This window comes from Camelus dromedarius, chromosome 28, assembly GCF_036321535.1.
Source record: "Camelus dromedarius isolate mCamDro1 chromosome 28, mCamDro1.pat, whole genome shotgun sequence".
Taxonomy (NCBI): Eukaryota; Metazoa; Chordata; class Mammalia; order Artiodactyla; family Camelidae; genus Camelus; species Camelus dromedarius.
In genome coordinates this window covers 21,419,802-21,446,128 of record NC_087463.1, presented here as the reverse complement: position 1 = coordinate 21,446,128, position 26,327 = coordinate 21,419,802, and the positions used below count along the sequence as shown (strand labels likewise).

General features: G+C 37.8%; 1 protein-coding gene across 1 annotated transcript in view; it reads left to right on the top strand.

The window, feature by feature from the left end:
* The window catches only part of TMX3 (thioredoxin related transmembrane protein 3), a 42,312-nt gene extending 16,209 nt beyond the window's left edge, over positions 1 to 26,103 (top strand). Inside the window, exons 5-16 of the mRNA XM_031441765.2 lie at positions 809 to 854; positions 2,200 to 2,280; positions 4,298 to 4,397; positions 5,157 to 5,234; positions 6,847 to 6,913; positions 9,852 to 9,950; positions 12,764 to 12,821; positions 13,019 to 13,072; positions 16,112 to 16,168; positions 19,799 to 19,928; positions 21,176 to 21,244; positions 22,691 to 26,103. Of these exons, the coding sequence (XP_031297625.1) occupies positions 809 to 854; positions 2,200 to 2,280; positions 4,298 to 4,397; positions 5,157 to 5,234; positions 6,847 to 6,913; positions 9,852 to 9,950; positions 12,764 to 12,821; positions 13,019 to 13,072; positions 16,112 to 16,168; positions 19,799 to 19,928; positions 21,176 to 21,244; positions 22,691 to 22,945 (1,094 nt within the window). The 3' untranslated portion in view covers positions 22,946 to 26,103. The remainder of the gene's footprint in view (positions 1 to 808; positions 855 to 2,199; positions 2,281 to 4,297; positions 4,398 to 5,156; positions 5,235 to 6,846; positions 6,914 to 9,851; positions 9,951 to 12,763; positions 12,822 to 13,018; positions 13,073 to 16,111; positions 16,169 to 19,798; positions 19,929 to 21,175; positions 21,245 to 22,690) is intronic.
* The last annotated feature ends 224 nt before the right edge of the window (positions 26,104 to 26,327 follow it).

The window sequence follows — 26,327 nt, the reverse complement described above, 5'->3', positions numbered from 1 at the left end:
TACATACGTTGTATTTGTCTACCAACTGAGAATATTTTATTTCTTCTTTCCTGTCCTAGTTGCCTTGAATCCGTCAGGTAGTACAGTATTAATTTCCCACAGTGATTCCTGCACCTATTAAAGTCCTGATTCCTGTTTGCTTATTTTCATCACTATTTCTTACTTCCCTCAAGAAGATGCCATTGTAGGGACTATCCCATATTCATTAACATGACGCTTTCAGAGTAATCTTTAAAATAACTGGAATTACTCTAGGTTACTACAAAAGCAGAAACTTTTAAAACATGTAGATAAAATTAAGTTTAGATTATATATTGACTGCAAAAATTAACTTTGCAATTACAATTCATGTTTTTAAAATTAAAATGCAAAGCAGTTATTTAAAGCCTCAAAACACTAAAGGAAGAGATGGGCCTTTTTCTAAAGAAATATTTGTCCTGGAAATGAAGTCAAATGAGAAGTAAGACTTTATATATGCGTGTATGTATAAATATATGTATATATTCTTTAAAACAAAAAATATCTTTTAAAATAAATACTTCAGAGATAAAAGTTTATTTTTTTGGCATTTATTTTTTATTTTGTCATAGTAGTTTGTGCAGACCATAGGTTGGATTATTAAGTAATTATTTTGTATGAGAATGTCATTTTTTTCTTTTTTGTATGTGTTTATATTATTTTTTAAGAATTAAAAATATGTCTATATGGGTTTGTATAAATATATCTTTTTTTTAAAGTAAAAGGCTCATTTATTATCTAGTTTCTCATTTAAAAAAATTTAGAATTATTTATTCTTTTTCTTATCAAGGCATTGCTTCAGAGTTTGGAGTTCGAGGTTATCCAACAATTAAGCTGTAAGTTGAGTGTCGTATGTTTATATGTGTATTTTTATTAGTTCACTCTACTTACATTTTATTACATCATTTCTAGTAGCTTCCTTGGACCAGGGTTGAAGATTTGGGTTCAGCAGTTCTTTCTAGGTGTAGTGTGTGGTCAGGGGAGATGGACTGCATCTCTGTACTTTTCCTTGTACTTAAGTAAATGGTGCTGTAAGGTTAAGTCACCAGAGGTGTTTTTAGTTTATTGTGACAGGCACTGAGCAGGACGAGGTGTACAGTTGTAAAGTAGGAATGGTCTTTTACCCTTGAGGAGCTCAAGAGTGTTTTCTAACTTGTGAATCCTGTCTCCTAACAATTTTACTTTTCTATAATTAAAATAGACATATTTCATTAGACATGAAAAAACAAAGAAAATCAAATTGATGGTTGTTAATCCTCATCTGTAGATACTGATAAGGTCTAATACAGAGTGTATAAATGAGAAGAAATAGTGTGATAATTCTAAAGGGCTTACTTTATAATCTTGATTTTATTGAATTTTCTCATCATGACTTTGGTCCTGATCTCATTCTTATTTCAGTAATGTGGAGAGTTGAGGAGTTATTTTGAAATTTATTTTTTTACTAAAATAAGGTTTTACTTTAGTATTTTAAAATCTCAAATTTTAAAATTTGACTAATTTTAATTTTCTTATTTCTTGGGTTTTGTGTTCACCTCCCTCCTTCCCCCGCTGTTTAAAAATGTTTGCTAAGCCTCTTTTACTTTGTTGTGTTAAGTAAATTATCTTTTCTGTTCTTTCTGTTTTATTACAGGTGTTCTGTTGTACTTTCACAATTTTTTTTTTTCACTTTCAGTTAGTTGGACACATAATTCATTGGTAGGCTTTTGGAGAATTATCTAATTTTCTAGAAGAGGTGTTTTATGCATTGTTTTTACTCTGTAATCTTGGAGCATCTGTCAGGTTACTTTGATGTTGTATTGCTTAAAATTGATTTTACCTTTACCAAAATACTTTTAATTCTCTATCCTTTCACGTACCTTTTAGTAGAGACGATAGTGAGAATTGTAATACTTTGACAGGTTCTTGGCTGTGGGTATATTACTCAGTTTTCAGAAGGCATAGGCACAATGCAGCTGTCAAATACAGAGTGAAATATTTCCGTGTATTCTTTATGTTTTGAGCTGTTGGTTCCCTGCAGCTAGTCACCTGCTGTTTTTCACGTGATTATGCAACTTCTGAAACTCCACTGCATTTACTGTTTTATAGGCTGTGATTTGTGTAACAGTAGAGAGTGATTAACATTAAATACGAAAACACTTGAAACAATCTAGACTCTTACCCGTTTTTTTTCTTTTTAAGATTGAAGGGGGACTTGGCCTATAATTACAGAGGACCGCGAACTAAAGATGATATAATTGAGTTTGCTCACAGAGTGTCTGGGTAAGTTCGTATTATGAAGGCCCTTACATGTATTTTAATAGACCATATAGAACATACATATTTTTAGGTATTTACCCTAAATATAATTTGTTTATTTTTAAGGAAAGACAGGGTTGTGTAGCATATGGAAAGAGATCCTCTAAAGAAACAAAAGGGTCTGTAATATGTGTTAGGTACTTGTTAACCTCACAGTGAACTTCATTTTGTGTATAGAATTTTTTCCCAGTGGATTTTTAAATACATTTTCAAAACTTGTTTACTTCTGACAACTTTGTGAATCTTAACTTTTATTTTATTACGATTTTGCTTTGCACTGCTTGGTGTATATTAATTTATTTTTCTTGTCTAATTTCAGTTAAGTCTACCTGTTGTGAGTAGACTTAGGATTTAATCCCTAGCCTGTGATACTAGAAAATGTTTTTTAGATGCAGCTAAAATACTTGCCCTCGTCTTTCACATGCTTCTTCATGCCAGCTGTGAGGTATCAGTGTACATTTTGCTTAGCATGTCACATACTTAGAACCTAGAGATCTTTTTAAGTTACAGATGTCTGAAGTTTTACTGCTAAGAGAACAGAAATTCTTCTGTAAGAGTTTCCTGTCGGTTTGAATGTGTTTTTTTTTTTAATCTACATCTTGCTAGCTTATAAAGAAAGTTGATGCTTATAATTAATATGATTATGTGTAGCTTCTTGAAGAGAACATTTATCAAGATAGGTACTTTGATTTTGAAAGTATAGGCACTTATGAGTTCGACAGGATGTATTCACATTGATAGCTTTGTATAGTTTTAAGGTAAATTGAAATATTGGGATGGATTTGTTTGGTTGCATGATACTATCTAAATTATGTGAGAAAAGGCACAGAATTAGGGATGATCTTTGTATATTAAAGTTTGCAAAGCTTTATAAAGTGTAATTTTCACTGAATTTTTTTATTGATTACATATTCCATTTTCTTTGTGAATAAATAAATTTTGAGGTATCTTTATATTATATGAGGGAGTTGCTAGTAGAATCACATAACTCCCCCATGTGTTTATATTAGTCTTTATGTTTTGGCAATTTTTAATGAGTTCTAGTTTAAGCTTAAGGTGGCCTTCTGATGTGTCTTAGGAGTGACTCTATTGCGAAGGAAATTTCAAGAATCAGTTCTGGAGTTGCGTCACTTACAGTTAATTACTAAATATTAAAATAGAGGCTAGAGTGATGCAATGTATTTAAATAATTGTGCGTTTTGAAAACGTTTGCCTTCGCAAAATACATTTTGTTCTTTTTGCAAATGTGGTGCAGTAAAAATCTGATTATAGACTGCGTTTAAAAGAAGACTGCCTCTTAGCTTTTAATATTTTCTAAGTCATATTTTGTAATATCCTTTGATGTAATTCATTTCTCAGTCTATTTGGCTTTGAAATATGAATTGTATAATAAAACTTTTTGTAGTTTTGTTTTCTCTTCATGAGATTCTCATATGATATCATGACTACCAGTTTCCACTTTATTTGTTCTGAAAAGAATAATATACTTGTGAAACATTTTAGATTTTAATCTTTATAGGCTATTTTAAAACTAGCATTTAAGTGGACAGAGTAAGACTTAAATATTCTAAATACAGTATTATAAACTCCTGGGATCGTATTTCACAATGTGTGTGAATGAGCTTTTAAAAGGGAGAAAAAAAAATAATTCTCATGTGGATTGTTTTGTTTTTAGCTGACTGTTCTAAGTGGATTATAATTCCATCTTTGCCTTTCAAAATATTGGTTAAGATGAGACTCTCTAAAGGGGTGTATTTAAAGCTTATTTTTTAAACTGGTAGATTAAACTGTAGGTACTACATTTTTATTATATGGGATATTAGATTTATGTGGATTGAGTGATATACTTACAATGCAGTTCATACAGTATTAAAACTTTATAACTTTAGACATGATAACTGTCATATAAATAGGAGTAAATTATGTACTATGTTTAGTTCAAATGCAAGTTTCTTTTTTGGTTTGTTTTATTTTTAAACAGAGCTCTAATTCGGCCCCTTCCAAGTCAGCAAATGTTTGAACATGTCCGGAAGAGACATCGTGTATTTTTTGTTTATATAGGTGGAGAGTCACCTTTGAAGGTATCAAATGATTTAATTTTTTAATCCACAAACACAGAGATACTATAATTCAATTTTCTGTATAACTAAGACTTCACCAAAAACTTGAGACTTATTTCACTCTTACTAGAGATACTTTAGTTCAATCTAAGTATTTTTTAAATAAAGACACTTTGTCATGTGTCCTCTGTGGTGTTTAGCTTCATGAAACAGAACTGAGTAAAAAGTGGGTGGATGTTGCCTGCCTTTGTATTTTTTCTGTTAGTGACCTGAATAAATTTTGTGTTGCTTTTTAGCGTTTTGAGCCTTTGAGACTGCAAAATGTAGTTTGAGTGTAAACGTTTTAAAGGCAGAAGCTCACTGGCTTAAGATTATTGTATAGATAGATGTATGTGTGTGTTTGCATGTGTGTAAACACCCACATCTCTCTTCCTATAATCAAATTAAATTAATAAATACGATTTGAGCTTGTTCTCTTCAGTGAACGTTACCAAAGGAGTATGAAAGCAGTTAGTTACGATGGTCTTTTGCTTTAGAAACAGTTTATTGCATTTCCTTGTATTTCATTTTTTCACCTGAAAGGACTTAACGTAGCAATTACCTAGCAGTGATACTGCTTTCTCTGAATGTTTAATAAGGAATGAATTGTGATTTTTTTTTAATTGAAGTATAGTTAATTTATAACATATCAATTTCTGGTGACTCACAGATACAGAAAACAAATTTATGGTCGATATTGATTGATACTGAAGAGTCACTTTTTTCTGTTTGTATCTTCAGGAGAAATACATCGATGCTGCTTCAGAGTTAATTGTTTACACATACTTTTATTCTGCCTCAGAAGAAGTCGTTCCTGAGGTAATATTTAAAGTTGGATTTTAAATAACATATTAATATGTACATATATTCAGCAGCTACTTATTGTCCTTTGATCGTGTGCCATACACCGTTATGAGCCCTGGGTCATTGATGACAAGATCATCAGGGTCCTGCTGGGTGGAGCTTCCATTGTCGTGGATGGAAGTGGGCTGAGTTTTAGTGTTGTAGTTGCAGTCTTCTCTGGGGCCCTCAGACTGAGGTGGTGGTCCTCAGTAAGCAAGTCTACAAACAGAAGATCATAGCTGCTATAAAAAAAAAGGAGCGGTGTGATAGGAGGGACATTTAGAGGGGGATGGCTGCTCTTGGTTGATTGATTAGGAAATGCCTGTCTGAGGAGAACACAGATTTGAACTGGGACTTACAGGTGTGAAGGAGCCACACACAGAACAGGTGTTACAGATGTCCCAAGGGGAGAGCCCGCCTGGCGGAGTGGAGTGAACAGCTTGGGAATATTGGGGAAGGGACAGTGGCGGGGCAGTGATCAAAGAATTGTTTATTTTAATTTAAGTTGATGCATTAGACATCTAAGAACAAGCATGAGATAAGCAGTTGGGTATAAGGGTTTGGAGCTAAGTCAAGGCTGTATGAATGAACTTAGACAGGGGATGTAAGTATTGGGGGAGGTGAGAGGGCCCGAGTCCTAAGCACAGCAAAGGATCCAGAACGCTGTAAAACACTTCAGGCACCTTTGCGGCCGAGCTGCCAGGAGTGGGGAACAGAGGCCGGCCTGATGAAGGAGCCTGGCCCCGGTGCTTTGCGCCTGCCCGTAACACGGTCACTGTCGCGGGGCTGTAGCAGTTTCCAGTAGCAATGTAACCAGGTCGTTCTGTATTACCTGAGACATGCCTCCCTCCCTTTTCAGTCTTTCCAAGACAGCTGGCCTTATTTTTATTTTATTACTTACCATTGATTTGTTGTAACTTTAAGTATTACCACACTTGTGCAATAATTCTGCATGGCTTTCCCAAATTATATCTTTTCTGCTCTAATACTGATTTCTCTACGGTAATTTTCCAATTTTGAAATAAGTACAACACAGGTGTAAGAAGCAGGTACCTACTAAATGAGTCTCTTACTATTAATTACCATTTATAAAGCGGTTTGCAGCCCAAGCCTGCTCCATGTATGTTGGGAGATCTAATTCTAACTCCCCAGGCCCAGTGGGTGGGTGCTTGGTGTCCTCGATTTATGGGGAGCCAACTCCCCAGGTGAAGTGCCAGGCTCCTTGTCACACAGCCTGGGTGACGGGCGCTGCTACCTTAGCCCCGGCTCTGCTGCTGTTTCAGAGTGCCTCCTGTCATTTGCTTCCTGTGATACCTTTGGGTCTGTTCACCAAAGAAAATTCCATGTTTTCACCACAGCAGACAGTGCACTGTGCCTGGCGATGTGTAACGAGTCATCAGGCCCAGGCCTTGGATGAGCTTGGGATTGACTCGACTCTTTTAAATTGTTTGTAACTTTTTTGTTGTTATTATCATTGTGGTCCCCCCACCCCCCAGTATCTTTCAGTACTTTTGAAATCATGGCTACTTTAGAATCTTTTTAATGGTGAAAGTCACCTCCACTTCTGATTTTTTTCTGATTTTTGTAGTATGTGACCCTGAAAGAGATGCCCGCGGTGCTTGTTTTCAAAGATGAAACCTACTTTGTTTATGATGGTAAGTTCCAAAGTTTTAACTCATAGAAAATATTTTGTAAGTAAAATGTTGTGTCTGTTATGGGCTTCAGTGTTGATGAAGAGTTGGTAAATGTAGCTACGGCTTGTGATTTCCATTGGTTGAATGACTGCCAGGTATTTTTTACCCTTCAACTTCAGTTTTTCCATTCACTCTTCTTTAATTCTGAGTTTACCTATGGTGAATTTCTTTTTTTTTTTTTTCCTTTGTCAGATCATTTGCCTTTTTTAGAAATGAGCCCTATGCAGTTTCTATACATTACTTTAAGATATTCAAAATTAATTAAACCATCTTCAGTAGTGACGCAGCCCTGGGTATTTGTCTCTAGCTTCATCTCTCCCTCCCTGACAGAAGTAACCAGCCACCTGCCATTCACCATTTATTTGTTGAAACAAACCCTTAGTCTCTTTTGATCATATCAGACACATATTATAGTAAAGACAGTGCTAAAATAATGAGACTCTACATACGTACTCATCAGCGAGGTGAGACAGTTACTAAGATCTTACCACCTTTGCTTCAATAATTTTTCTTTTGTTGATGAAGTATTTTAGCAAATCCCAGTAGCAGTTGACCTCTGTGTAATAAGGGTACTTTAGAGAGAAGCTAAAGCAGAGGATATGGGGGAGGGGTCTGTCCCAGGAGGCCCCATAGCATAGGGTCCTGCTCTGTTACATCATTTTATGATGGAAAAGGAAGTAGAATTGCTTAAGAGGTATAAGCTTTGAGTTGCTTAAATAACTCAAAATGAATGTAATATCTAATAAAAGGAATATTTTGATTATTTTGTTTTAGTAAAAGGAGTCTTTTAATTGTTTTGACAGTAACATTGTGAAGACTAAGCAGATCTAAAATCTTACATCTTCACTATCTTTAAATAAATGTGAGGACTGAATGCTGCTTCTTGCTATAATATAATAATCACTGTTTATTTGCTGTGTTTTATACAGCAGATACTACCTGTGTACTTAACTTGATATTTTTATTTTACCCTCACCATAATCAGCGATGCAGGCAGTAAGGCAGATAAACTAATATCCTGAGATTACCAAGGAGATAACTAAGACTGTTAGATGAAGAGAGATAGATACGTAATTAAATTGTAGGTTCATTCATTTGCTCATTCACTGGATATTTGTTGAATGGCTACATGAGACATTGGGCTTAAAAGGAGGTTAAGAGGAACTTGCACACATGAAAACGTGTTACGGAAAATACTCCCCATCTGCATCAGTTCCATCCACTTCCTCTCTGACTACTACACTCCTTGTGTGATAAGCACTTCGTGTGTATTGTCTTGTTTGGATCATTATCTCTTGAGATCAGCATTCATACTGTTTTACAGATAAACAGGATTAAAGAGATAGCTTTTGATTTTTTCCAAGTTAAAACAGTCAGTGGCATCATCAAGCTTCAGCCTTCGAGTCTCTTGTTCTAGTTCCGCTGTGAGTTTAGAAACAACTCAGCTGCTTCGCTTCTTTTGGAAAAAGCCTAATCCTATCTGTTTAGACTTAAATGTATTCTTTACTTATGGCTAAGAAAGTGCCCCTCATCTGTCCACGTTTCAGTGTGGCCTCCCGTGCGTGAGAAAGACGGGAGTAATGTGTTGAGTACCTACAGCTGTTGGGAAGGCCGGCATTTTCTACCGTGCACTAGTCAGCACTCAGAACCTGCCTGAAGTCTTCCTATAAAGGGTGTGCTTTGAATGCGTATCCTGTTTTCCTTGTTAGTAAGCTCAGCAGCATTGGGATGAAGCTCAGGAGGACAGTTTATTTTCCAGTGAGTTTTAGACTTACCGCTTTTGTGTATAATCTTTAGAAAATTTGCTTTTGACCTGGAGTGGAGATTGTGGCCCAATAATCAACTTCTGGTTTTATGTTTATTTTTCTAATTTGTGAATTCTAATCCGTAAATACTTTTAGATTTGTATATTACTTACTTTATATGTTTGATAACTTGAAAATATTTTGTTAAGCAATGAAAGTGACAGAAAAAGCACATCTTTCAAGAAATCAATAGAATCCAGTCTTCAGCCAGATGTATTGGCAGGCTCCTGCATCAGCCTCCTTTCCACACGCTTGTAATAGTTTTTCAGAATTACATTTCTAGTCAGGACATAATCCTCTTGGATATTGTAAATGTTTCCTATCTGCTATCAGAGGAAGTATTTGATGTTAGAAAAGGGCTAAGTACTGTGGCTTTATGTGTGTGTTTGTGTTAGTTTTACATATGAAAAAGGGTTGTAAACTTAGGGCAAAGTGTCATAAAATAGAGAAAAGAAAAGAAATTGCAATAAAAACTACCCATAGTGCCATAATCCAAGAATAACTATCAACCCAGGCAAACTGTTTAGTAGGAGTTAGGCCCTCATTTTGTCATTCTGTTATTCTTTTCATACTTTATTTTTTTATAGTTACAATGATGTCATAATACTGTTTTACTACTGCTTTACCACTTAATGATTATAATTTTTTATCTATAAATGGTCTTCAGTGTGTACCATAATGATTTAAATTATTTCCTGTTTATATTTCAGTTATTTCCTTTATTTTTATTTATTTTTTGCTATTTTTTAATGATGCTATAGTGATTGTTTTGTGCAGTAATCCTCTTTTGGGGGGATTGTTCGTTTTAGGGGGTAGGTAATTAGGTTTATTTATTTATTTTTAATGGAGGTACTAGGGATTGAACCCGGGACCTTGTGCATGCAAAACATGCATTCTACCACTGAGCTATACCCTCCCCCCGGCATTAATCCTTTTTTTATATTTGATTGTTTGCTTTGAATAGCTTCCTAAAAATGAAATTTATGAATTTAGGATTATGATCCTATGTTAGACATTTGATACATGTTGCTGGATTAATCACAAACATTTAATGTATTTACACTATCATTTATCAACTTTGTTTTGTTTTAAAGAGTATGAAGATGGTGATCTGTCATCTTGGATCAACAGGGAGAGGTTTCAGAATTACCTTACAATGGACGGCTTCCTCTTGTATGAACTTGGAGACACCGGTAACAAGCATGCATACAGCTCTGCATTACTCTACACTAGCTTCCCTTAGCTGATCACTTAAATCTGTAGGATATGAGTTTTTAAGTTCTATTTCATAATTTCATTCCTTCTTTCATACTTGAATGCCAACTCAGCTTTATGAGACTATAGATTAATATTACCAAAGAGCATACTTATGTTGAGTAAAGATCAGCTAGCAAGGGTTTACTAACACAGCTGATAGTGGCAGGGAAATTGGAGCCTGGATAGTCAGGAAATGAGAAAAAATAACCATTCAGGAAGCTATAGTCAGGAGGCTGATTTTGTAATAGGAGTGGGAATACAATTTATCATACCCTTTGAAGGCCTGCTTTTACTTGGGAAGAAAATATGGGCATCAAATTGACATGATTTCTTGGAGTTACATGACTGAAAATAATAGGCAAAGCAAATATAAATATAGATGCAGAAAAGCTGTAAGAAGCCAGCTGAATGGTCTCAGATATAAACTACTAAAATTGTGAGAAACTAACCATGTAAGTTTTAGGAAGTGTTTTGTAAATTTATAACAAATTATGAATAAGAAATAAATCATAGTTATTGTTGCCACATTTGTTTCCATTCAAAACTTTCTAAGTAGGATGAAAGTATAGTTTTAGATTAAAAGAATGGGAAAACGTTACTCAAGGCTAAGAAGTAACAGGCAGGGAGCTTCCTCTTCATGACTCCCTGCTCTTGACTCTGATGAGAACACAACTTGGAAGTGCTCTGACACACACACCTGTTACTGTGTAACTGTCGTAGGATGATAACTGTCTGGTCCTGAGCCGGCTGTTCAGTGTTCTGTGACTGGTGACGTCTGTCTCTGCTGGCCTTACACAGGGAGGCGAGTACCAGCTCAGTACTGGAAGCTGATGTGGATACTTTCTGATTTCTTTACTTTCTGATTCACGGTGGCCCACGTAAAGGGAAAGGAGAGAATGTGGGAATATGTAGTTTTGCCTTCAGTACAGTACTCGTAGGAGACAGCTTGACCTCGGGGTAGTTAACACAGGCGGCTTCGGCTGTCTTCAATGTCTTCTCCCAGGTCAGTTTGGAAGGAAGCTGGCTATGGCAGTGTGTCTGTGTGCCCAGCAGAGTTGCCCTGCATGGGGGTCAGCTTCGGCTGTGCCCTGCCTGTTGTCCTAGCAGGACACTTGTCACGTAAGCACTGCTGCCCACTCATATAAGCACTGCAACGGGCTGCCGGCTCTCGGCAGCTTCAGATTCTTCGTGTCTTTCTCAGAAGTTCTGGCAACTGCAAGTCCCTGCCCCTCCTTTCTAGACACCTCTCTCTCCTCTTTCCTCACCTGTCCCTTGTCCAGCCACACTGACTGTGGAGTTTCTTAAGGGGGCTGTGCACCTTGCACCAGCACCATTAGACATCCTGTTTTCTTTGCCTGGAAATGTGTAGTGTATTTATACTCATCTGTCAAACTCAGACCAACTGTGTCTTCCTTAGGAAAACCTTTTACTAACCCCGTCAAACTACATTAGCTACCTTGTAATCTTTTATAAACCTGTGTTCCCTTCCTTCCGAAGTCTTCTAATTATTTTTTTTTTTGAAGTCTTCTAATTGTTAACCACACGTCTCTGTGTGTGATTACTGTCCCCGCTAGACTGTGCTTCCCACGGGTGCAGTGCTGGGTCTGTGTGCTCCTCACCGCGGCCTCAGGAACTAGCCCGGTGCCGGGCACATTGCTTGGCGCTCAGTAACTGAAATTAATGCATGAGAAGCTGCCTGTGCTGGCCTGTGGGGAGATGCTGGACATGTCGGAGGCATTTTGAAAAAAAACTCACGAAGCACTTGAAAGTTAAAGAAGCACAGTGAAAACCAAGCACTGAACAGTAAATGAAGTAACATTTCAGGAGGGGAAATAAGCACTGTGAACTAATGTTTTTAGCTGAGAGTTAAAGAAGAATCAAGATTGTGTAGAATTTCAAGACATGTTTGTGTAGAATTTAAGCATGAAATCAGAGAAAAAGTATTAAGATGTGGTAGTGATATTGAAAGGTTGTTGATTTAATCTTATGTTTATATACCTACTCTCAGCCAGAAAGTGTCCCGGTATTTTTGTACATGTCAGCTCATTCAACTCTCCCAGTAACTGAACTAAATGTTACTTTCTAAAATAAATTGAAGTCTACTGAGGTTAAGTCACACAGCTAATAGACAGTGTGCTTCACTGCTGTTCTCCCAGGCATGGAGTGTAATGGACACTGTTGGGTTAGTGTCTGGGGCTCTGACTCCAGTACCAGCGCTCTGGTTATAATGTCATGCTGCCATCCTAAAGAATATGAGAGATGAATATGATTTATGTTCTGTTTAGGGTTAAATAAACTTGCGGCAGTTTTATTTTGTGCATTATTATTAGCAAGCAGTAGCCCTTGGTACCAAAGAGAATAACACTGTAAAAATGACTTTCTTATTGTCCTATACCATTCTTTTCGCACTGCAGTCATTCTTGGTATATTTCCTTTATCAACTTGTTCCTCCTAATGGTTTTAGTTTTCAACAAAATACTTAGTTTGTGGGTCGTGTGAAAAAATACAATCTGAGTATATGAATTATTAAATATTTACTATTAGTTACCCTGGGGGGGTGGGAGGGAGGGGGGAATTTGTCACTTGGAGTCTTCTAATTCTCTGGTTCACTCTACTAAGCATAGCATGTTTAGATTAATTGGAATTAAACTCTAGAAATGATACACTAATTCCCTATTCATAATACAGTAATAATTGAAAAGTCTGTGTAATGACGGCTACTGAATTTGGATGTCATTCTTCATTTCAGGAAAGCTCGTGGCTATTGCAGTTATTGATGAGAAAAACACATCAGCTGAACATACCAGGTACAGTGCCTTGACACACATTTAACCTTCAGATGTCATCCAGCTCAGACTTTACGTGGCTTCAGATACACTTGAATAGTATTTTACTTTTCCTGCAGTATTAGATATTAGATAAGACAGCAGAAATTATAATTGAATAATTACATTTTTCAGGTTGACGAGATGGAATATTCATGTGATTTTTTGTTCTTTCACAGATTAAAGTCAATTATTCAGGAAGTTGCTAGAGATTATAGAGACCAGTTCCACAGGTCAGTGTGTGCATTCTGGAAGATGCCATTATCATTGTTTAATTATGTTTCATAATATAGTAAAGCAAATGTAGGAGTAATTCATACTTTCAAAGATGAATCAAGGAGCTGAAGTGAATTATAGCATGTTTCATTTCGGTATAAATTGTCTGGACTTGAAGTTTGTTGATATATGTCCTACAAGTTTAAAGAAAAAAAACAACTTTTTTTCTTACCTGCTTCTTGATGGGCTTTGGGATGAGCTTGTGTTGAGGAAATACACGCACACGGGCACACACGCCTTGGAGGTGTTGCAGGTCTGGTTCTGGACAGCTGCAGTACAGCGTGTCACAAAAGTTTTGGTTTCCTAGTGCTTATAAAGTGTACATACTCTAATTAGAAATTTTTTTATTGCTAAAAAGTGCTAACCATCATCAGAGTCTTCAGCGAGTCAATCTTTTTGCTGGCGGAGGGTCTTGCCTTGATGTTGGTGGCTGCTGACTGATCAGGGTGGAGGTTGCTGAAGATCAGAGTGGCTGTGGCTTTTTCTTAAAATACGACAGCAACGAAGTTTGCCACATTGATTGACTCTGTCTCTCAGGAATGATTCCTCTGTAGCATTTGTAGCATTTTGCCCACAGTAGAACTTCCTTCAAAATTGCAGTCAGTCCTCTCAGACCTGCTGCTGCTTTATCAACTAAGTTAAATCCTCTAAATGTTGTGATTTCAGTAGTCTTCATGGCTTCTTCACCAGGAGTAGATTCCATCTCAAGAAACCATTTTCTTTGCTCGTCCATAGGAAGCAGCGCCTCATGTTCAGGTTTCATCACGCAGTTGTTGGCAGCAGTTCAGCCCCATCTTCAGGCTCCACTTCTGATTGCAGTTCTCTTGCTGTGTCCACCACACCTGTGGGTCCTTCCTCCATGGAAGTCTTGAACCCCCCCCACCTTAAAGTCATCCACGAGGGTTGGAATCAGCTTTTTCCAAATGTCTGTCAATGTTGATATCTGACCTCTTCCCATGAAGCACGGATGTCCTTAATGGCATCTAGACTGATGAATCCTTTCCAGAGGTTTTCAGTTTACTTCGCCCAGATCCATCAGAGGAATCACTGTCTGTGGCAGCTGTAGCCTTCTGAAATATATTTCTTCAAATATAAGACTTGAAAGTTGAAATGACTCTTTGATCCACGGGCTACAGAATGATGTGTGAGCAGGCAAGAAGACAGTATTAATCTCATTGTACGTCTCCATCAGAGCTCCTGGAGGACCAGGTGCATTGTCAGTGAGCAGTGATATTTTGCGAGGAGTCTTTTTTTTCTGAGCAGGATGTCTCAACAGTGGGACTTCAATATTCAGTAAACCAGGTTGTGAATAGATGTGCTGCATCCAGGCTTTGTTGCTCATTTATTGGGCACAGGCAGAGTAGGTTGAGCATCATTCTTAAGGGTCCCTAGGATTTTCAGAATGGTAAATGAGCTTTGGCTTCAACTTAAAGTCACCAGGTACATTAGTCCCTAGCAAAAGAGTCAGCCTGTCTTTTGAAGCTTTGAAGCTGGGCATTGACTTCTCTCCAGCTATGAAAGTCCTAGACAGTGTCTTCCAGTATAAGGTCATGTCGTCTACACTGAAAAGCCGTTGTTCAGTGTAGCCACCTTCATGAATGATCTGAGCTGGATCTGCTGGATAAGTTGCTGCAGCTTCTACATCAGTACTTGCTGCCTGACATTGCACTTCTGTGTTACGAAGATGGCCCCTCTCCTTCAACCTCATGAACCAGCCTCTGCTAGCTTCAGACTTTCCTTCTGCAGCTTCCTCACCTCTCAGCCTCCATAGACTTAAAGAGAGTTAGGGCCTTGCTCTGGATTAGGCTTTGGCAGAAGTGAATGTTGTGGCTGGTTTGGTCTTCTATCCAGACCACTAAAACTTTCTCCATATCAGCAGTAAGGTCGTTTACTCTCTTACCATTCGTGTATTCACTGTGTATTCCTTTAATTTCCTTCAAGAACTTTTCCTTTGCATTCGCAATGTGGCTAACTGCTTGGTGCAAGAAGCCTGGAATTTGGCCTGTTTCAGCTTTCAACATGCCTTCCTCACTAAGCTTGATCTTTTCTAGCTTTTGATTTAAAGTGAGAGACGTAGGACTGTTTCATTTGAGCATTTAGAGGCCATCATAGGGTTATTAACTGGCCTAACTTCAATACTGTTATGTCTCAGGGGAGGGAAAGAGATGGGGGAACAGCTGGTTGGTGGAGCAGTCAGAACACACACAACATTCACTGCTTAAGTTTGAGGTCTTGTTTGGGCATGATTCATAGCATCCCCCGAACATCACAACAGTAGCATCAAAAATCATGGCTCACAGATCGCCATAGCAGATAAAGCAATAATGAAAAAGTTTGAAATGTTGTGAGAATTACCAAAAATGAGAGACAGCGATACGAAATGAGCAGATGCTGTTGGAAAAATGGTACCAGTAGACTCGTTCAACGCAGGGTTGCCACAAACCTTCAATTTGTGAAAAAACACAGTATCTGGGAACTACAGTATAGCAAAGCACAATAAAATGAGGTTGCCTGTCTACTCATACCTCTGAGTTAAAGTTAAATGAGCAATCACAAGTCAGATGCAGAGAGATGACAATTTTAACAGGAACTCAAAGAATAATGGAAAATAAACAATAGGTGCTGTTTTTCCTGTATGTTAGACCAGCTTGTTACTGCCATGGGGGACAGTCAGGACAAACTTGTTACATTACTGAATTGTTACTCCCTTTTTATTCTGAGTCTTCTAATGATGCATAACTATATATTTATATTTCTAGTGTTACATATTACAAAACAAAATAGAAATGTCTTGAAATTTGCTTAATTATTCAAGTGTGTTTGCATCTCAAAACCCAGTAGACTTCACTCTTTTTCACATGTATTGTATGTGATTTATATGTTAAAAGTTTATATGCTTACCAAGCCTTAAATTCAGTTCTCTGTATTTATCTTTTTTTTTTGTATTTAATATTGCTCTCTTTTTTTTTTTTTTCTTTTTGGTTGGTGTTGATTAGGGATTTTCAGTTTGGCCATATGGATGGAAATGACTATATAAATACATTGCTGATGGCGTAAGTAAAATGCTAAATGATGAAATGATTTTGCTACCCATTCTATCAGTTTTTAAATATCTGTTTCTCAGAGGCAGAAGGACTCACAGCTGAAGAAAGTGAACCATTGGTATATGCTGATGCAGACATTCTCCCATTAAATACGTTACTTTAGTTTTTAAATCTGTATTTGAAACCTACTAAACTTTAATACTGCTCTAGACTAAAAAAAACAGCCAACTTAATGTTGATAACTTAAAGTATTTCGGAAAGAAAACATCATTCAAAAACTTGTAAATTTTGTAGTTTCTGTTTACTACACACCTTGAGTTCAGTTTTAATGAATAAATGTAACTTAAGTGGAATTTTTTTAGCATCCAAGAATTAACTGCTATTCTAGAAGAATTTATTTTAATAGACTAACTTTGTAGGGAAATACGCAATTTTTAAATATTGCTGATTATGTTTATGATGTGAAGACCTGATTTGTCACTTCAGAAATTTGATATTAGAAAACATTTACCATACCTATACTGAATTAATAAATTTTTTTAAAGAAGGCCTGCTATATTCAGGGGACATTTAGTGAGTATTTGCTGTGTGTCATACACTGTTGATGCAAAACAGTGAGTAAATTAGAGTCCCTGTCTTCAGGTACGTACAGTCTGCTGTAAGACAACGTGATGATTACGGCACTGTGTGAGAAGGTCTGTGTGGTACAGAGCTCTGGAAACAGAGAGACCCCCAGGCCAATCACAGGAAGGCACAAGGACTCAGAAGACTTGCCAGAGGAGGTAGTAATTAGGAGAAGTTCTAAAGAAAGAGAAGTTAGCTGAATGAAGACTGCAGAGAGTGTAATAGCAAACATAAGAGCGTTTGGAAAGTGGGGCTTAAAATAGCCTGGATGTGAAGACAGGGAAAGCCCAGTGGAACTTGTCCAGCACCACTGAGGGCCCAACTTACAGACCAGTAGTAACATGCACAGTCTTCAAGTAAAAGCGCAAAACTATGAAGTAGCATTGCTCTCATTCATTTACATTCAGTTAGTTGTCCTTAATCCAGTAAGGATTTGAAAGGGTTTACCAGAGATACAAAGTACCAGATACAATATGTAATGAAGAAATCAAGACAAAGGAAGATAAAAGATCTCTAAAATTGTTAAAAGCACTTAAACAATTTAAATTTTTAATACTGAAGACAAAGTAGAAAAACATTGTTTATTTGTTTCCCATCACCTATTAAATAACTTGCTTATAGTAGTATAGTTGCCCTTGTGGAAACCGAAGAGAAATTGCTATGCTGTATAATTTCACAAAGGGGAACACATTATAACAGAAATGTGTTTATAATAGGATTTTTACAGGATACTTAGTAGGGACTTAGACACAACCATTTTTTATAACGTCCTTGGAGGCAAACCAATATAATGATGTCTAAAACATTGGCAAGAGGCCAAAGCAGTTTGCATCCGATAAATAACTGCTTGATTCAGAATAACACTCAATTTCTGGAGATGGATGGACATTCCTTCATGAGCATTGTATCTAGTGTGAGTTGTGTGATAGAAATTTTGCAACAGTTACGATGAAAGAATCATCTCTACCACCAACCCCTTATTGTGTGTGGTTTTTTTTTAATTCATATTTTGCCTTTCTTTCTTTTGAGAAGACAGAAGGCATATAATGATGACTGGACTAAGAGGTCAATGTATGTTTTCTGACTTTTACAGTAACTCAGTAAGGTGTAAGTACTACTATTACTTCCATTTTATATAGATGAGGAATTTGAAATTTCTTAGAAGAAACTCAAGGAAGTTTAGTAATATGCCAAAGGATGCCCAGCAAGTAAGTCAAAGAGATCCAGTCCTCTCCTCCAGATCTCTCACCCTAAAGACCTTAAAGACTCTTAACCATTACAGCAGCAATACTGACAGATAAATTAGTGGAATTTAGTAAGTATCGATGCCTAGCAGTTTTTAACTTAGGGCATGTACATGATATTGTATAAGATAATCGCACTGCAGCGCCGACTGTGTTGTTCACTGTTTCTCAGAGTAAACAGGGTGCTCCCAGCCCTCTGGTGTGGTATTTGCGGGTACAGCTAAGAGGGAGTAGGATGAGGTGTATTTTTTGTCATTATTAACATTGAATTACTTCAGAACAAATTATTTCTAGTTCAACTGTACATTGTATTTAACTTTTTCATAAGATGTATGTTTGTAGGAAAGCTAGGTTCTAATCCATTCCATAAAAATTGGATTATTTTTGCTACTGATGCAATATGATGATAACCAAGAACTAAGCTGCTGTAAGTCAGAAGTTGCCTCGTGTTTTTATGAACAAGAATGAAGCTAAGATTTTTTTTTTTTTGTATTACACAGTTAACTGTTGCCTAATAATCATACTAGGTAATGAACCGCCCTGATACCCAGTGGCGTAAAAGAGTGATCGTGTATTCTCTCTCAGCTGTCTGGGCTTGGCTGACTTTGGCTGGGCATAGCCAGGCACGGCTCCAAGCTGCCAGTTAAGTTCAGGTCTACCCCACATGTCTTCCATGTCCTTGACCCTGGAGGGTTATTTTCCTGGGGAATTCTCTTCTCATGGCAATCACCGAAACACAGGAAGGCAACACACTTCATGCCTCTGCTTCAGTCATTTCTGTGCCTTCCCATTGGCCAGCCCACGTGGCTGAGCCCAGCATCAGGGGTCAGATGAGCACATTTGCCCCTTTGGGAGAAGGAGGTGGCACAGGGAACAGTAAAGAGTTATGAACAAGAAAGCAATCTGCTGGACTGAGTTACTTATGTGGTGATAATATAGTGGTGTACATTGTTTCTACTGTAGAGTTTTGTATTTTTGCATAATACATTCACCATGACCTGATGTGTAGTGTCATACAGAATTAAGCACCTTCCTTTTATGATTATGTAAAAATATTAAAAATTATTTCAATTAAATGACACATTAGTACTATTACAGTTTTTGTCTGCAAGCTGAATTGACATCTAGAATCTCACTGAAGCACCCGTGAGGAGGGGGTGATTATGTTGTGGGGTAGTGGAAGTTCAGAGAATTTGGAATAGTATTTATTGAACGTAGTATGTACAAGGAATGTGCTGGATATTTAACTTTAGTTTTCTCATTTAGTTTTTAAAACAAGATAGGTACCCCCCACGCACCTTGTATTCATTTATAGATTAAAACCATTAGACTTAAATGAAATTACGGGGACGCTGCAGATTTGAGCACAGGCAGTGTGACTCTGGTGACCAAGCTCTTCTCTCTCCACCTACCCGATTTCCATTTAACTGGGGTGGCCTGTATGTAATTAACAGTGTTAGTGTTTAAGATAATTGTGGCAAGGAACAATATTGCCCAGAAATTGACATTTCATACATAGTCATTGTTATCCTTAGGTTTAATTGTGAATCCTTAGCTGTCTGATACTGTATACTCGTGTGTTTTTCATAAATCTTAATTTAGCTCTTTTTTAAATTGATGCTTTAGTTGAAGTTTTCTTCATGTAGACAAAGGAAGGGACAGCCATTACAGCCCTCCTTTTATACTTAGTTATTTAGATATAATACAGACAAATATCAGAATATTTATCTCTGTGTTTAATGTACATTTTGATTTGTTTTTCTATTTTCAGTGAATTGAAAGTCCCAACTGTGGTTGTACTGAATACTTCAAACCAACAGTACTTTTTATTAGATAGACAGATTAATAATGCTGAAGACATGGTCCAGTTCATTAATAACATTTTGGATGGCACAGTCGATGTAAGTTGTTCACTTTCATTTCAAAGGGGTGATGGGAGGAGGTGGAGGAGAAATGAGTTTTTTTCTTTTCTCCTGATTCTGAAAGGAAGAGTTGGCCATCTCCTGGGGTGAAGGGCAGGCCTCCATCCTTGCTTCTCTCACACTGTAGACAGAGTCATACTACTCAGGACAAAGGCTGAGGCTGCTCAAAAAGCAGAGGCTGCTAGGGGGTGGAAATGTCTCTTCAGGGGTTATCTGGAGGGCGTTTTAGGTTGTCGTCGCGATTGAGAGGTGCTGCTGGCACTCAGAGTCAGGGGCCACGGATGCTGAGACGTCTGCATTGTGCAGAGCTCTCTGACAGTGAGCTCTCTTGGCTTAGTACCTCCTGGGGTTTAAACATACAGTTAGATCAAGTTATCCGGATTGGTTTTCTAAGAAACCTGTGAATAATAAGATAGCTTCTTAAAAGGAAATGTACTGAGAATATGTAGACCGTATTGTGTTGTTTTTTTTTTTCATTGAAGTAATCCATCTTAGAGGGTCATGAAACCTCTTCAGCAGGTTGTGACCAACATGTTTGTTAATTCAATAGATTAGAATAAAATGGAAAAGAAAATACAGGATTTCAGTGCTTTCATGAAGTTTAATTACTATTTTGTGAGACTTGTTTCAGCTTTACACAAACTATTTGAAAGTTGGCTCACAGAGTAACAAGTATTTCTTCTTTGGAAACACCCTCAGTCGCATAGTAGGGATTTTTGTGAAAGTAACACTTACTGAAAGAATGCTCCCTGTACGAGTGAGAAGCTACTTGTAAGTTAGTGAAACTCCAGGAATGAGCCAGACTTTGCCGGTGGCTGAATGCAGAGATTTGGTTGATTTTCATCAAGAATTTTTCTCCCTCTGCCTTCGAACACTTTTCTCTTTGAGCTTCTTCGTCAGGGAGACTCTCCCTCTAGGACAGCAGAGATCTCCTGTAGCCACTGTAACACTCCGCTGACCTCAGAAGCGGGGCCGGCCTGTGCTCAGGGTGGGGCAGCCTGAGCCCAGCTGCTTGGACTGTGGCTAGGGAGGTTGAGGCAGCCGGTGCACACAGGAAGCCAGAAGGAAGGTGGGGCAGGAAGCCAGTAAACACTTCCTCCATGGCTCTTTCAGGCGCTTTACGTGATCTGTCGTCACCCCTTGACCTGCAGTTGTAAGATTATGTAACAGAAAAGCGAAGTCGTAGGACTTAAATAACAATTTGTTTTTTCCCTGTTAAATTTAAGGCCCAAGGAGGTGATAGCATTTTGCAGAGATTGAAAAGAATGGTTTTTGATGCCAAATCTACTATTGTGGTAAGTTGTGACAGATGTCTTAGCATTATTGATAGTTAAGAATATATAGGTATATAGGTTATGTCTAAAGTAAAATCTGGAGTTCCGGAGGATTTGTTAAAAATACGTCTTAACTTTCAAGATAAGAGCTAGTCCGTATTTATGTTAAGAAGAGGTACTCATCAGGTAGAAATTGTTCTTTGGTTATTCATTTCTGTATGATTGGTGAGTTAACTGGAATTCAGAATCACTTAACTTGACTGCATGACTCAAAGTGTTTTTCAGTTTCTTTCCTCCTCTTGCCGTTTTCAGTCCTTGGATCTGTACCTTTCTTGCTGAGAATGCTAAGAAATCTCTCTTACGATCCCAGCCTCAGCTCCCAGGCGCCTTGACTGCAGGCAGCCCTAAATCTGTTGGAGCCTTAAGCTTAGTTCTGGTGGTCTGTCGAGGTGCATCACGGCTGTTTTCATTCATCACGGCCAAAAGCTTAAGTAGACCTAACCTCCTGTCGGTGAGAATTAGATGCTGATAATCTCGGACTTATTCCATGCACCCTTCAGTTTCTCAGTGACCTTTATTTCGTGGATTGGGCCCTTATCACTTTATGACTGGCTGCTGCTCTGGCCTCCACCTCGGTTCCTCACCTCCTTTTGCCCTGTCTCCAGTCCATTCTGTGCATCTCTGTGTGATTATTGTTACTAAGATACTCAGCTTTGATCACTTCCCTTCCCTATTCCAGTGATGCCCTGGATCTGAATTCTCTGTTCATCTCACATAATCTCTAGCTCAGCCTTTGCGCTCACGCTGTACCTTGGCCTGCCTAATTCTTGCTCATGCCTAAATTTCTGCCTCCAAATGCTTTTTTTCAGTTACGTCTTCTATTATCTCAGGCCAAAGTGACCTTGCTCTCCTCTGAATCTGTCTGCTTAGTTCTTCAGAATTATAGTAACAACCCATAGAGTGTATTATAGTTGAAAAACCTGTTCAGATTGCTTTTGCTTTTCTAGGAGCTGAGGAGACAATATATAAGCTGGGAGAAATTATTACATTAAAGTTGCTTTACTACTAACCAGATAAGTGAAAAAAATGTCATGTGAAGAGAGTGTTGCCTTCTTTATGGTAAATAACCACACAGCCTTCTGGGTGTTAGATTCCCATGGTCAGGGGACAGGTAGAAAGCTTCTGGGCACATAGTGACCGCCTCAGAGAGCTCCGTGAGTTACGTGAGGAAAACATGTTTTGAAAAGGTGAGAGAGTATTTTGGGCCCCCCCGCCCCGAATATAAAATTTCTCTTATACAGTGTCTTTGACACGGTAGTTACCACAGAAAGACTGACACTGATTCGTTGGAACTATAAGCACGTTGGATGGCGGCAAGAGGAAGAGCTCTGTAGTGGTTTTGAGCTCCTGTGTGCTTTTTCTGTCGGAGCGCGGCTGGGCAGCTGAGCTGTGACCGTCTCTCCACAGTCTGTGTTCAGGAGCTCTCCGCTCTTGGGCTGCTTTCTCTTCGGCCTGCCGCTGGGGGTCGTCAGCATCATGTGCTACGGCATCTACACGGCGGACGCGGACGGGCACGACGAGCGCTACGAAGTGGTGCGCGGTGAGGGCGGCGGCGCCGCGCTGCCGGACGAGGGCGCGGGGCAGCCGGAGCCGAGCGGCGCAGACCCGCCAGCGCCTGCGGCGCAGGAACCCAAGGATGTGTTAGAAAAGAAGAAGGATTAAGACTTTCCCGGGATGAAATACTTGATAGGATTCAAATTATTAAAGAGTCTATTTATTGAATTCAGACACTGAATCATGACCTTCACAGAAGAGAACATGGTATCTGTGTTCTGCTAATACCAACTGCATGGGTTAAAATAGTCCTTTCGTAAGTGGGGAGATGTTGGGAGCAAAGAGCAAAATCAAAACACTCCATCAGAGTTTACCTTATAGATGTTGTTATGCCACATCAATTCTATTTGCATGTTTCTCTATCTGAATATTCTGTGACAACATTAAGGTTCTTGGGCAGAATATTTAACTTGGCCAGTCAGGTAGAAGACACATGTGCGAGAGAAGAAGAGTGCCTCCCCCTCCCAGCGTCCGTTTCTTCTCACGTTTGGATGAGATTTATATGGACAAAATTAAGTCTTTAAAATATAGGCACTTTAAGGAGAACTAACAACTTTTTTCCAAGGATCAAATTAAGATTATGATTTTGTATAGCATAGTGATTTTATTTTGTTATTATTTTTAAAGGAGAGGAAATGTTACTTTTTACCTTTATACTCAGTTGCATTATAAAACTTTCATATGGGCCTATATAAGTGGGGAAAAAACAGTCTTATGTTCAGTTTTTGCAGCATAAATAGGATTTACTGGGAGCAGTGATTTAAAACCATGCCCTGGACGCTTAGTAGGGGTCTCAGCCAACATGGCAGGCAGGGAGGATCTCTGTTACTCCTGCCCTGCTTTATCCAGAACAGCCTACTTTTTCCTCTCTGTTTTATATATTGGGATTTCTTCTAAAATTTTTCTTTGATAAAAAGCTCCTCCTGCTTTTTAAAAAGTAATATATATCATATTTTTGTTTATAGTGTAAGTTTATGGTAACTTAGGATTTAATATGTGCATATGTATATCTATACGTACACATACACAGGAAGTGCATTGGCATACACTTGCCATGTGGTATTATGGGTGTGTCTGTTCACAATGAGTAATGAGTGACATCATCAGCCTGTTAACATTCACGTCTGGTGATTCAGGAGATCTGCCAGTTCACTTCCCCATTGTCCCAGTGTGTCATCCAGTTCAGCCAGTGACCTCTCATCTTCTCCCCATAATAAAGTAACGTAGGAATTCTTTCCCAAGTAATGTACAAAATTGGTACTGTTTTAATACCAGTATGGTATGTTTATTGTAGATTAGTTTATTTTTTGAGGTCTTCATTTTAGTCAAGTTTAGGATTTAAGGTGACTGTTATTTGGGTGGTTATTCATTGAGTTATTAGACATTTTTAAAATGTTTCATCACTTTAAAAATACATAATTCATGGTCCTGATCCTGTAGTTGTCCAGGGCTGTGGTCCCAAAGGTTCCCCAGTGGTTATTTCTGATGCCATTCTGATCACTACTAACCTGAAACTCTTCTATCTTAAGTTCTAAGGAGTGACTGGTAATTGCTCTCTTGTACCCATGTACTCTTTTAGGATATAATAATTACTTATTCTTAGTGTTTGGCACCCCATTATAATTTTTATAAGTGAAGCACATATGCAATCAAGTGAAACTTCAGGAAACACAGAATGAAATGTTATTCTTAAATGGGAATTAGGAATAAATGCTGTTAATTTGACAAGGAGATGCCTCTCTAACGAGTAAGGAGAGATTCTTTTGGAAGGTCAGTATGAGCGATGGCCGCGGTCGGGCTTGTTTGCAGCAGTGAGAAGCTCAGGTGAGTGCAGGTGCCTCGCGGGAGTCCTGACCTCCAGGGAAGGGGGTCTTAGCTGCCACCGTGACAGGAGGAAACTGGAGTAGCAGTGTCACTGCTTTTTTCTTCATGTTTATCACTGACAGATGTCTGTCATCTGCATAGTTTCGTCTTTTGTCAAGTGCACCGATAAAGACCAAAACGGGGGGAAAAAGGTAGAGCTTAATGTGTATCAGCGAAGTCCAGTGATCTTTGTCTTCTGAGATCTCCATCTCTTTAAGATAATGCTTTAGTTCTCTGCCACCGTTTTTCACAGCTCTATACTGTTGCCCCATATTCTTTGTGTGTTTTCAAAATGTATCTATTAGGAAAACAAAATGTATATTTGGATTATAAGTGGATTATTTTAATTTTTTTTTGTATTAAACATTTGCTTTTTACTTCTCTCTACTTTAGGATATTGTTACAAAAACCTCACAAAACAAATGTAAAACTTTTGCTCACTAGTATGGTTTTCCTTTCAATATCATATCAGAGTTTTCTAGAAATGCTGTTTTCATTTTAGAAAAATGGCTTCAGAATAAAGGTAGGTTTCTTAATCTGGTAGGAGGACACAGATCCATCATCCTAACGCAGGGATGAGTCTTGTGCTGTGATTACATATCATTGGGGGAATACCCTTCAGTAAGTTGCAATTTTGCAGTTTCAATAAAGTTCTGTTTCTGACTTTTCAAATACAGGATCCTAGATGCTTGCTCTTGCTGAGTCTGGTCCTCAGACAATTTTCAAAGATATTTCAAAGAGAGAAAGTATGTATTTTTATTGAGCTGTGCACCCCATTATAGCTTGTAATCCTTTTTGTTTGTTTCACTGTCTACATTAATCTTTTTCTAGCTCTCTGAAACTTACCTGAGGTGCATTAGACCTGGAATTTTCACTTTCTTCTTCATACATAATGCTCCCTGGTATCTGATTTAGAAATAACATTGAGCCAGATGTCTAGAGGCTGAAGGAACGGTTTATATGAATAGTAAAATAATTAGCTATATTGTTTTTGTTTAGTGGATTTTTGTTCTTGTTGATGCTTCTTGTGTTCTGTTTAAGGAGCTTTTTGGTTTGGATTTTGCAAAAAGTAATTTAAATATTTTCATAACTGTTTCATATGATATGGAGGTAGGACAGGGAAAAATCACTCATCTTATTATGCAGAAATTGTTCAAATAAGTGCAGGATGTTAAGACTATCAATTGGTGAGGTTAGGTTTACCATTTTATTTTTATAAATATATATTTTTTCTGAATGTGTCCGAGTCCAAGAGTGGGCAAAAAATAATTTTCTACTTTGGACTAATCTATAAAGGTTTTTGAAAGTCTGTATTACTAACTTGTTGAATTCATGATATCCTGCCTTAAGGCACCAATTGTAAACCTTTGTTTTTCTAAAATAAATTAATGGAAAACATGTAACCGTTTATTATTTTTTACTATTTATCTTTTGGTTGTCTGGGACATAAATATTTCTCTGTGCAAGCGAAGAGGACAGCTAAAACTGATCTTTCACAAAACGCTTTTTTTTTTATCATTAATTGTAAGTTATTTGTAATTGTGGAAACAGTTTTAAAATTTAAACAGACTAGATTGTTGTATTCTTTTATATTAAATGATCAAGAACCTCAGCTTCATAGGCTTGA